This window comes from Scleropages formosus, chromosome 24, assembly GCF_900964775.1.
Source record: "Scleropages formosus chromosome 24, fSclFor1.1, whole genome shotgun sequence".
NCBI classification, from domain to species: Eukaryota; Metazoa; Chordata; class Actinopteri; order Osteoglossiformes; family Osteoglossidae; genus Scleropages; species Scleropages formosus.
Window position 1 is genome coordinate 7,179,934 of NC_041829.1, and position 12,883 is coordinate 7,192,816.

The 12,883-nt window shown below is 44.1% G+C and overlaps 1 protein-coding gene across 3 annotated transcripts in view; it reads left to right on the forward strand.

Moving 5' to 3' along the window:
- Positions 1-12,883, forward strand: part of LOC108936376 (voltage-dependent calcium channel subunit alpha-2/delta-1-like) — a 112,200-nt gene that overhangs the window by 92,415 nt on the left and 6,902 nt on the right. For 2 of the 3 annotated variants that reach the window (XM_029248772.1, XM_029248774.1), the window contains exons 22-32: positions 984-1,060; positions 6,330-6,338; positions 7,322-7,382; positions 8,088-8,185; positions 9,564-9,645; positions 10,066-10,128; positions 10,830-10,933; positions 11,414-11,497; positions 11,784-11,851; positions 11,976-12,014; positions 12,458-12,529. In XM_029248772.1, coding sequence (XP_029104605.1) covers positions 984-1,060; positions 6,330-6,338; positions 7,322-7,382; positions 8,088-8,185; positions 9,564-9,645; positions 10,066-10,128; positions 10,830-10,933; positions 11,414-11,497; positions 11,784-11,851; positions 11,976-12,014; positions 12,458-12,529 — 757 coding nt within the window. The remainder of the gene's footprint in view (positions 1-983; positions 1,061-6,329; positions 6,339-7,321; positions 7,383-8,087; positions 8,186-9,563; positions 9,646-10,065; positions 10,129-10,829; positions 10,934-11,413; positions 11,498-11,783; positions 11,852-11,975; positions 12,015-12,457; positions 12,530-12,883) is intronic. The other variant, XM_029248773.1, reaches the window with a different exon arrangement.

Here is a 12,883-nt window from a genome sequence, read left to right on the forward strand (position 1 = left end):
ACGCTCGCATGAACACCTTCGTCGTGTCTGCGCACGTGCGTGCATAGGCGCATTTGCGCGGATCGGTCCGATTTGGCCAGTAGGGGTCACCGCTTCCATCACACATGGGCAGGATGGTAGTTAACGCACCGTGCCTAATGTTGCTGGAGACTGACTAACCAAATCGGTGTTTCCGAAATGTGAGCAGAGCAGTAGACGCTGAGCAGAGTTGCTTTACATTTATTATCCAAGCATCACATGTGACTTGAAAGTGCGTGAACTCTGTAGGGATGGTCATTATTCTCGTAGTAAATATAAAATAAAGTTATTAAAGGTTACGAATTAAACTAAATGTATATAATGAATAAATGACTGGTTTGCACACGTGATTCTTACCTGCTTGGTGTAACCAGTGCAACTTGGGGTTCACTTATTTTTTACATCTGCACTAGTACCGTGTTTCTACCACACACACATTATTTTCTCAAGCAACATATGGAATTGGTCATTACACACACTGCTTCTCAGTAAATAAACTCTTTCGTGATAAAACTAAGGGACGGGGGGTTCACATACTTTCAAGCAGCACTTCCATAAAATATTGCTGGTTTATTAAAAACCAAAGAAAAAGCCAAGATAAGTTAAAAGTAGCTTTGAAATGCATACGCACAATCAGACGGAGAAATGGCAGAAATCCTCCGCCCATAAAATTAGGGTTCTTTTCCCTAGAGGTCCCGAAACAGCGCTTAGTGCCGAAAAATACCATGATGCAATAGCAGCATTTATGCGAAAGGCTCCGGCCTCGTATAGTACGAGCTCTGCTCCGTGACGAGATCCATGAAACGGGCTCTGTGCTCATATAAGTTTGAGGGCAGTTTGGAGAAAATAAGAACCAAATGCTTCTGTTGTGGTGAATGCAGCAACGCAGCATTACACTGTGTGTGTGTGTGTGTGTGTGTGTGTGTGTGTGTGTGTGTGTGTGTGTGTGTGTGTGTGTGTTTCAGCTTGGCGCTGGTGCTGCCCGAATACAGCAAGCATTACATCCAGGCGAGAATCGGAGACACTATCACACAGGCCAAATGTGAGTAGAGCACCGTTTCCTTCACCTGGAGATGCGTACTTTTTTATTATAGGGATGGTGTTTATTATAGGGCACATTTACCGCCTGTGTTCTTTGAGTGTGGTGCGGTTCAGCGGCAGCGCTTCCACTGTTTACCTGTTTATACCCACCTGTTTGTTTCACTCATATTCCTCTTGGAAACTCTTTCCTGGGTTCATTTGTTCCCGTAACTAATGTCAATATGCCTGGAATGCGCAGTGGTTCCACTCACATTTTCCACAGCAGAAAGAACTTGAGCACGCGGTTAAGGTCTGCAATTGCCTGTGCGCTTCGTTGACACGAACGGTTCTGGTATTTTATCATTAGGGAAATAATCTCTGGAAATCTTTCATAAGGAGTGGTGTACGGTGTGTTCCCTGGTAAACTAACCTCAGCTGCCCTCTCGCATCCAGGAGCCCCAAACCCCCTCCCCTCCCCAGCTGGGTTTGCAGGATGAGGACTGATGACACACAGCAAAGTAGAACCTGCTGTCCTCCTCCTCCCACCAAAGCGTACATTGATTTTATTTTGCTCTTCTCTAATGTAACACTTATAAGCTGCTGAAAGTGATTTACCCATTTATACAGCTGGGTGATTTTTACTGCATTGGTTCAGGGTAAGTACCTTGGTCAAGGCAACTATAGCAAGAGGTGGGAATAGAACCTGTGTCTTTTGACTGGAAAGCAGCAGCTTCAAGCACTACACCACCTACTGACCCTTTGCTCACCAGAGTACATTACATTTTTAGCAGACGCTTTTCTGCAACTTAGAGTGAACTGTGTAGTGTTACCAGCTCACACACTTTATTCACTGTGGTGACTTACACTGCTAGATACACTACTTACACTGGGTCACTCATCCATACATCAGTGGAACACACACACACTCTCTGTCACTCACACACTATGGGTGAACCTGAACAGTATGTCTTTGGAGTGAGGGAGGAAACCAGAGCACCCAGAGGAAACTCACACAGACACATGGAAGACATGCAGACTCCACACAGACTGAGTGGGGATTGAACCCATGTCCTCTCGCACCACCCAGGCTCTGTGATACAGCACCGCTACTCACTGTGCCACCGTGCTGCCTGCTAGATAGAAAACTTCCCCGATTCCCTGCATGTCCTCCTTCTAAATCAATATTTTTGATGCCATCTAAACCAAAAATTTTGTCAGGCAAACTTCAGTTAGGATTGTAAGATGTTTGATGTTAAAGTCATAAAAGCAAAATTTCTAACAATATGCTAACCCCTGGAAATGAAGATGAACCATAAGATTCTGGTATGAGACGTAGCCCCCAGGACTGCTTCCCCAGAAGGATGAAGGTCATAATTCCCCCGAGGAACGACTGCGGTCATAATCGCGTCATGAGCTTGGTTGACCCCCTTCAGTTCCTCTGAAGTTGCGAAGCGTTCTTATTTATTTATTTATTTATTTATTTATTTATTTATTTATTTATTTTTAATCTCAGATCTCCACCCTCCCCCCCAGGACCCCCCAAAATTTCCTTGTAACTCCGAAAGAATGCGTTCTTCCAGCACAGGTCACAAAGGGAGCCGACAAGTGTCAACCCTTGAAATCTCTCTTCTGACCGCGGTCGTCTTATTCCCGCCTTGAGTTTGAGTAACTATTGCTGGGTGTAAGTCACTCTGTTTTACCCTGGTTTTATTTTACCTTAGTGACCTAAAAATTTTACTTCATAATTCCAACACTATGTACTACTTGACAGTAACATGTACGTGTGTATCACGTGCCCATATTTACAGTATGTTTTGTATGTGTGTGTATTATACTGTATAATAGGTGCATTTCATTGACTGCAAGTCACTGTTTCCGCTCGTCTACTGTCACCTTAGTGACATAACCTTAGAAAATGTACGTTACACTTTATCTGCCAAAAGTGTGAAATATAATCAAAAAAAGTTATGTACCAAACAAGTTATATAAAGTTCATTCAAATTAAAGTTTTATATCTATACAGCACTGTGCAAAGTTTTTGGCACTTGGGGAAAAACGCTGTAAAGTGAGAATGCTTCCAAAAATAATGCTCTTACTTAGTAAGCTTCCAAAAAAATTAGTAACCGTCCATCGCCAACAACCGCTTGTCCCGAGCAGGGTCGTGGCAGGTTTGGCCAGGTTCCACTATCTGGTGAGTCTGGGATTTGAGTCCCGTTTGGGGTGCCTTGTGACGGACTGGCGTCCCGTCCTGGGTGTGTCCCCTCTCCCTCCAGCCTCGTGCCCCGTGTTGCCGGGATAGGCTCCAATTCGCAGCGACCCTACTTGGGATAAGCGGTTTCAGACCAAATATGTGTGTGCTTGGAAATCTAAAATATGCTCTTTCTCATTAACACTAATGCAGAAGACGTTAAATAACAGCCTAAAACAAATATTTTTGTGAAACATCTAAGTGCCTAAGACTTTTGCATAGTACCGTATGTGTGTGTATGTATATATACAGTATGAACATCTATGTGCTCTTGCTATACTGTATATGGTTATTTACTTACCGTATATGACTATATATAACTACAATATGTATTAAACTAAAGTTGAATATATAGTTGGGTCTAAGTTGCTTCGTTTTACCCTGTTTCACCTCCATCTCTTTCAGCCTGCTGTACTTGGTGCTTGTTTTTTCGCTCTTTCTTCATCTCCATCCCAAATGTTCTTATCTTGTTCATGTTCGTATTGTCTTATTAATTGTCCGATTCATTGTCCGATTGTATGTTTGCTGGCCAAGGACTGCGCGGTTGGAGTGTTTTGCCCGTGGTTCCTGTCCGCCACTTTCTGTGCTCTTTTCGCTTCGGCCAAGCGCTTTGTTCACGTTAGACTTCGTAAACCACCTCTTTCCTGCATTTGTTGCGTGGAACACGGCTGCGTCAGAAGTATTGAAACGTTCGATGCAAGTTCGTTCGGTTTCCGATGTGCCGGTAAAACACCGAGTTCCCGTTTGGCTGAGCTTTGATTTACCGCGGTTTTGGGCGGATGTGCCGAGGCAGGATGTCAGAGCCGCCCCCTCGAGCGCGCAACCCACCGTGAGCGCGCGCCGCGTGGGGAGCGAGGCGTGCTTCGCGTGGGCCTCTCATCATCCGTCATCCAAGCAGCTCTTGAACAGGAAACACGAGGCGGATGTTTGCAGACGCTTTGGATCTCTGCTGTGATTTCACGCCAACGTGCCTCCGCAAAGCCGACCGCTGCCTTCCAGAAGAGTCTTCCTCTGTCTAACCTGGCAGAGGCGGCACAAATTGCAGTGAATGGGGGGAAAAATTTCACCCGGAAAGCTGTGTCAGTTGGAGAAAAGGACGAGTTGGTAGTGTTTGCGGGACCCAGGTTCGAATCCCACCTCCAGCTGTAGTACCTTTGGTCAAGGTGCTCTAAAAATTACCCAGCTGTATAAATGGGTAAATAGCTAAGTAGTTTAACATTAAGTCGCTTTGAAAAAAGCAGGATCAGCAATAGGAATAAATGATTAGTTTTGGGAGTCTTGTTACACAAGTTTTTAATTCTCATTTATTTATTTATTTATTTATTTCCCTCCCGTGAATCCTGGGTTCGGACCTCAGTTAAGGGAAAAGAAACTCGAGACCACGCACGTTCTCGCACGCCGTTCCAAATAAAGGAAGCGATCGGTCCGATCTGAGCAGACTTGCGAAGGTGTGGCATGCAAAACATACTTTTGGAAACTAAAGTTTTCCGTGACCATCACTGTAACCAACCTGCACGGCTCAACAGAAATGGCAAAAAACAGTTCTTTATACTTTTGATTTAAATTCCTGGGAACATGTGATAACCCTCCCCAGCCCAGAACTATTGTAATTGTCCTTATCGAGTTGGGCTGACTGCTTTGTAGGCAGGGTGAGCAGTTACTGTAGTACCCTGTACCCTGTCACCAGTAACCCAGACATTGTGCTTTCTTATCATGTGTACCTTTTATCTATCTTTGGTTCTCAGCCATTACTTTAACCAAGGGTTCCGATCCTCTTATCTATCTATCTATCTATCTATCTATCATGATCCTTCATTGATTGATTGATTGACAACAGAACAGCACTGGGACACAGCAACATGAGTACGCTGACAAATAGAGCAACAATTTTAAGTCAAGGGCCGAACATTAGTGTTTCACAGGTGTAAACACATTGCTCTAAATTGTTTAAGAAGGGTGTCCAGATGGAGCAGAACTCATTTGAATTATCATTATTATGTTTACTACCTTTAAAATGAAACCAGCTGGGATTCCGTGAACCCACGGTCAATGTGGTGCCGTCTGACCTGGGCCGATCGAGATGCTGCGGTAACTGCGTTCTGTCCCGAGAGCGTTCTGAATCCTTGTTTTCCATCTTCCTTTCGCCTCTGGTTGGTTGTACGCTGCCAGGCCCCAATGTAGCTCCTGCTCCGAGCCACTGAAACCACTCGCGCACCTCGACCGTAACCCCGATGTCGCCCACCCTTTTCTCCTCCTGTTCTTTCCGATTTGATCCCTGCTCCCCCTGTCGTCTGTGACTGTAACAGTGCCACACATAAAGTCTGCTCTCGCGAAAACAGCCTCTCCGCTGTCATCTTAACTCACATGGCACCATCCACACCTTGAGGCTTCAACACTGACAGCTCAGTTGTATAAATAAATACATGCCCGCATGCATAAATACAGACATACTTAGCACTTTGTGGAGTGTTTTGCCAAAGGCCTCAGGCGAACGGTGGCTGAGTCCGGAAGCAAGGCAGCATCTGTTTCAAGATGGGGGGAAAAAAAATCCCACTGTCACCTGGGAATGAGCTGTGTGAACTAATGTTAAATGTTTGTAAAATGAAGGGGCTTAATTATTAGCAAATTATTAATAAATCACTAATTTCATCATTATGTTCCTACAGCTTAGTATAAAAATCTTTGTGTTATAAATTGAATTGAAGGAAAGCTAGATGAACAAAAACATACAGCTCTTTTTGTTGTTATTATAATAATAATATAAAAAAGAAACCCTGTACTTCTGGAATAGCCTCCAGACTGCAGCAACCTTCCCTGAGGATTTAAGGTGATAGTGATAATAAAGTACAGCAGAAACATGAACACACACACACACACGTGTTTCATTCCTGCTTCCTGTAAATGTACTGGAAGAACGTTTGATGTACGACAATATTCTTATTCAAGACATTGAATAAAATATTGTTGACTGAAACCCCTGTGGTTTTACCCTGTTTTTCTGTTTCCCTCCTGGTGATTTCTCTCTGCTGGATTTTCACAACAGGGCAAAAGGGCAAGTATTCTCCAGTTGGTCGTCTCCCCAAGTCCCCACCACCCCCTCGGCTTCTTCCGTCTCCTCGGCTCCTTGCATGCTGGATGCAGCTCCTTCCTTCTCTGGACGCTGATGCTTTGTTCACGCTTGCTCTGCATTCCCACTTCAGCAGTCTGTCTCTGTTGTGAGAGCACTTGCACGTGTCTTGTTTGTTTGTAAGTGGGTGTGTGCGCCATACACCGCCATTTCTCTCCCCTGGTGCCGTACGTAACAGCTGTGATGCAGAGACCACCCTTCAGTTGGTACGAGTGTGAAACCGCTGTGACTGAGCATGTATTCACCAGTGGTGATGTGGAATTGACACGCAGGAGGAGGAGGCACAGCTGAACACAGACAATGTATTAAAGACCATATACACCAAACGTGCATGGTATCCATAGAACCGCAACTCAGAAGTCGCACATTTCTTTATTTGCCGTAACAGTAATGGTGGCAGAAGTGTGATACCAGTTGATGCTCTACGGTTTATGCTTAAATTAATTGCGTTCACATCAACAAAGTCATCCTGTGGTAAGTGAATTCACATATATAATTAGTTTAATGGAAAATCTGTTCCAATTCAATGGAAATGGAAGTTAAATATTCTAAAATTTGTGTTTGGAATGTGTTTGGCCACGCGAAACTGTTAAGGAAAATATTTTAATATTCTTTTTAAATGGTGCATTTCTTGGAGAATTAATTACTCAGTAATTGTGTTTGGCAGAGACCAAAAGTGTGCTGGATTTTTGAGCAATATAGTCTGAAGGAAACATTAGGAAACGGGCAGGCAGGTACATGATCTCTATGGAATTGTCTTGCATTTTCTGTTATGCATTTCTCATTATTTGAGAAACATTTTCCAGTGTTGTTCCACGATGTGTGTGGAGTCCGTGCTTGTGGGTGTGGGTCGTACATGTAGGAGGAGGGTTTCTGATCGTGGCTCTTTCTCCGCTTGCTTTCTGCAGTTTCTGAAACTCTGCAGCAGGAGAACTTTGAGGAGTACGGCTACACATTCATAGCCCCAAGGTGAGGCCTTTCACTTCATGGGAGGAGTCACCGTAAGAGCAGATGAGTCAGATGACCTCCCTTGTCAATATAAAGTCTCTTGGCTCCATGTGGAGATGGTCATGTGGTGCAACAGAAGGGTCAGTGCTGAAACCTTGTGATTTAAAGATAATGGAGCTTTGTTTCCTCAGCACATCACCAAGATCCATCTGTGTTTACACGTTGAAGTCATTTGATGACTCCAGCCTGATCCTGTGGTTTTCTGCTCTGTTCCTCGGGGTCTTTGGCTTGACAGCCCACAATGGGGTTTCATTACATTATGGTTGACATGTTTGTTTTTTTCAGATTCTTTTGTGACTTATCAGAGGGAGGTGGGGGGAAAAAAGCCCCCCTAGTCACCGTGGGAGGAATTACTGAAAACACTTATGTGATTATTGGTGATAGATTTACAACCAGTAACTGCACAGCCAGCAAGACTTCAAAGATGTCTTAAGCTCTCCATTGTGCTACTTGAAGAAAAAGCGGTGTAATTTGGCCACTTTTTAATCATTTAAATCCAGTGCAGCCGCATTGTGGGGACTGCTTCTGGTGGGCGAAGGATTATTTTGCAGCGTTATGGAATTGACTGGCCCTTTTCTTTCAGCTGCTCATACCAGTTGCATGAGATGAATGGTTGGCCAGGCAGAAGGCTGTTATCACAAACACAAAGATATCTCCTTCCTCCAGGGAGTACTGTAAGGACTTGAAGCTGTCGGAAAACAACACCCAGTTCCTTATGGACTTCAATGAGTACATTGACAGAAAAACACCCAACAACCCAACATGTGAGTATAATGGAGATGAAAAGCACAACCGAAGTAGCCCAGACGTCACCCATCCCAAAAAACTTGAGTGGCCACCCAGAGTGCCAGTTTGTCACTGAAATTATCTAGCAGATTTGTTGGATTCAAAGCTATTTATGATTTCTTTGTGGATCTTTATACATCATGTTTACAAGTTTTATATAATTTAACTATAAAAATTAGAATGAAAATGCCCCCCAGCTGTTTCCTGAACTGTCTGATATCTTCAGGTGGTGGCTTGCAACGCATGTGGTTAAAACATACGAAAAGGAGGAAGGTAGTTGGAATTTTTTTTGGTCCGTAATAGAACTTCTCAGGGAGAACCTCGGTTAGAATGTGACGAAGAGTGTGATGTTTTCAGCTTGGTGTTGCTTCCATTTTAGCCTCAGAGGCTCACGTCTTCTTCACATGGACAACAGCTCTATGCATAGTATTATTGCTCTCCATCACTTGTTTGACCTTGGGAAAAAATATCATTTAGGTATTTCTCCATGACTAAAGTCAACTTTCAAAGTCATACTTTCACACTGCTTCATTACTGGGCCATAAAACCAAAAGAGTTAGGGGATTTTTTTCGGTTTTAGGTGTCACATATTCCATGCATAACAAAGTTTAACTCTGACAATGAGTTATTGTTTTGTGAGCGAAGTTGTTTTGCTGTTCCCCCAGAGTAGGCTGGAGCTTGTTCTGCCGAAACCCTTCTCTCTGCAGAAAGTTAAATTGTGTGACATTTTCAATGTTTTCTTTTCTTGTTTTCCACAAGGCTTCATAGTATTTCTTAAACTATTTGAAGATAAGGCCAACCATAAAATTGATTTAGGAAGCGAAAAATGTGAATTGTATTAAAGGTCCATTATTTTCAGAAATACCTCAAAGCTGCTGTCACAAACAAAACAGTAGCACAAATCAAAAACATATTGATTTTGGCTGTTCATGAAACCTTCTTTTAATATTCATCATTTTGGCGATTTGTATAATAAAGGTCAGAATTTTGGTTTTTGCCACTTTTTGTCATTTGTTACCAGTTGATATATAAGACCGCCTTACACATATTATGCATTCGGAATGTATGGGCGACTGAAACGGTTCAATAATATTTCTTAATTGTTCACAGTTACTGCTTCAAATCCAGCTCCAATAATAATACCCTTGATCAGGGTACTGACCCTCATCAGGTATAGCAAGAGTACCCCTCTAATGTGTATAATTGGGTAAATCATAGTTGATTACATAGCATGGCAAATCACTGTGGATGAAGGAGTCAAACAAAGGCTACGGACATGTACATCAGTCAATAGTTCGAAATGCCTTGGTGATGACAGTGAACACTCAGGCTAAGATCCTGTGTCTTGCTTTGCAGGTAATGTTACTCTGGTCAACAGGCTGCTCCTTGACGCTGGATTAACTTCTGACCTTGTGTCCATCTGGAAGGAACAGTCACCGTAAGTCCTCTGCTTCTGTGATGTACCCATGGGTCTCGTGGTAGGTGGGGCTCTGATTTACCTCTTCTAGTTCACCACTAGCTACACCCACCACATGGTAAGAAGGTTACACTTGACAAGTGGGACTCAGGGAAGCTAACGTATTACTGCGGGAATCCAGACACGTCCACCTGAAGTCTGTCTTCTCCCTCTCCCTTCTTCTGCTTATACACACTCAACATTGTGTTCCTCTGCTCCACCAAGTTTGACCCATGGTTTAACACCATTACACTTGCCATCCTCAGCCCTAACCCTAACCACCCTATGGTTTCTTCACCAAGATTGTGCACATTTGAAGATGTCATCTTGAAATCCTGCTCTGTGACTTTTGTGTTGGAATTTTGTTTCCCTGATCTGGGTGTGCGTTGCTTCGGGATGCAGAAAGGGGGTCCTGGCCAGGTTTGTCGCCACGGATGGAGGAATCACACGTGTCTATCCAAAGAGGTATGCTGCATTTGGTTTACACTGGTTCATTTGAACATCCTGAATGGTTTATTGGTCTATTAGTCATTACTTGCATGTGTTGGCATTACCCACTAAAGTCCTCAAGGGTGAAATTTGTGCTGCTTTTTGCTTTTCTTCAACTCTTACTGATTTGGTAGTAAGTCACCACTGTTAACGTTTTAAGGGGCGTAAATCGGGAAGTAATGGGACGTCTGTCGATCGTGCTGAATCGTGAACCTTAGTCTTCAGCAGTTATCGTAGTGATTAGAGCTTCTTCCTTTGCACCCAAGTCACAGGTTCGAATGCCAACTCCCGCTGTAGTACCTTTGAGCAAGGTACTTATCCTGAATTGTTCCAGTAAAATTACCCAGCTGTGAACACGGGTAATTGTTCATATTTTAGCATTGGTTTGATCCTGGGTTGTTCAAGTCCAAAGTCAGCTGTATAAATGAGTCAGTCACTCTAAGTGGCTTAACTCTACAAGCTGCTTTGGTGAAAATAATTAGCTAAAAAATTAATGTAAGGGATCTGTTTTCTTCTCTTCCTGATGTTTAGGGAGTAACTCAGCTTTTAGTGTGTCGCAGCCTTCAGCGTTATCCCACCGTTTGTTGTCCGTTTGTGACGTACGTGATGGCAAGATTCTAGATTTCCTGTGCTCAGATGTCTGATATTGTTCGTGTCTCCCCCCCCCCACTTAACAGCGCTGGGGAATTCTGGACAGAAAATGCAGAGACCTACGAATCAAGTTTCTACAAGAGGAGCCTGGATAACGACATTTACATCTTTACTGCGCCGTTTTTCAACAGTACGCTACCTGCGCCTGGGTTTCGTCAGAGGGCTTTTGAGCAGCACGGGTCATTGTGTCGTACTCCCCTTTCCACATAATTCCTTTTTCTTCTGTCATCGTGTGTGTTTTAATTCCGTTTAATCAGTCTGCTGGGGATCGCACGGCCCCAAAGCCGCGGCCCAGCGCCTATTTCCTGCGTGTGCCTTGCCGCCAGGCGTGCGGAGTACGGGGCGCGAGGTGCCCCGTTACCGATGCTGGACGCCTCCGGCAATCTGCCGGGAGCACAGCTGCGTTTTCGCTCAGAGTCCCCCGCACACCTCATGCTTCAGCTGGAGACGGGCGGTCCCTGGGTCTGTCAGCGCAGGGGGCGTCGGGGTCGGGGGGCTCGAGTCCAAGTGCGGTCTCGATTCAGGAGCGGCGGCGCTGGCTGGTAGCAGACACAGCGCCCCAAACACGGTCCTCTAACTCGGCCTTTCTCTGCGCACCCCTCCCGATCAGAAAGCGTGGACGTCTTCGACTCGGGCATTCTGGCGAGCAGGGCCGTGGAGCTCAACATCGAAGGCGTCAAGCTGAAGCCAGCCGGTAAGGAGCTCAAACCTTGAGCGGCCTAAGGCGGAGCGTACGACGACACGGAATCGAGACCCTCCCCCACTTGCTTTTTCCTTTAACGTCTTCAGTTCGCAAATGTCAGCCAGTTGTGTAATGCGTTTGGCAGATTGGCTCGTGCAATTTCGTTTTACAGCGCTTGGGCTGTAAAGAGCAGCAGCAGCAACATGTAAAACGGTCACGCGTGTGGACGGCACTGTCAGACGAGTCAAACGCAACCTTAATGGTGGCACATGATGCAACGCGTTTTTTCCATCCGCAGTGGTCGGCGTGAAGCTCAACGTCACGGCCTGGATGATGAGTTTCATGAACGCCACCATGAAGATAAATGTAAGAGAAAAGTTTCGAAGATCAGTCAGTATCACATTTATATCCATTTGCTTTCCTTGGCTGGAATTTACAGGAATGCGTGTCACAGTCATACCAGTGTCTTTTTTTTCCCTCCTCCCATCAGTGTAAAGATGAGATCTGCGGCTGTGTGAAAAACGACAAGGTACGGTGATTTTGCACGAGAAATGGCAAACGCCTTTCTCGTAGCGTTGTCATAACGAAGAAAATACACAATGTAATTGCCAACGTCATATACAGAAATGGGAATGAGATATGTGCATCTCCCATCGTACCAAACATTTATTTCTTTCTTTCTTTTTTATAATATTATTTAATTCTCTACTAATACTGGCACACAAATAAAAATGTCCAATTAAGCTTTTGCAGGAATGAATTTTACAGTATAGGATTTGAGAATTTTTCATCCCTTTGTCTTTCAAGGGGTCCATTCGATTGGTTAAAAGCATAATATCTACAAGGATTTTTTCTTTTTGTTTTTTAATAGTAGTGTTTCATTATTTATTTGTTTTATCGCTGTTTTTTTAAAAAAAAAATAGCTCATTTTGATGTTCTCACCTGATCTGACTCAATGAATGGTCCTTGCAGCACGTCGACTGCGTCATTCTTGACGACGGAGGATTCCTGCTCATGTCCAACCAAGACGAATACGTTGCTCAGGTGAACTTCCTCACCAGGTGCTTCGCACAATCACCTCTCGCTCTTTAATTCCCAAAAACACGGGAAACGAGAAATGCGTTTCATCCGCTCTCTGGAAAGACAGCAGCGAAAACCACCGACTAGTAAATCAATGCCTTGGTATTCGACGGGATCATTTCCATAAGGACCAAAGTTCAAGTGTGGAAAGGAGATCCCATTATGAATCATATTTCATAAAATATTTTAGGCAAATTCATTGTGGAATACAACACCCTGAGTGCTGTTTTAACTTCTCTTCCATTGTGGAATGGGCTATAATTTATTTCCTTGTAAACCTTCCCATTTATTAGAGTTTAAGGTTTCTAGGAATCGCAC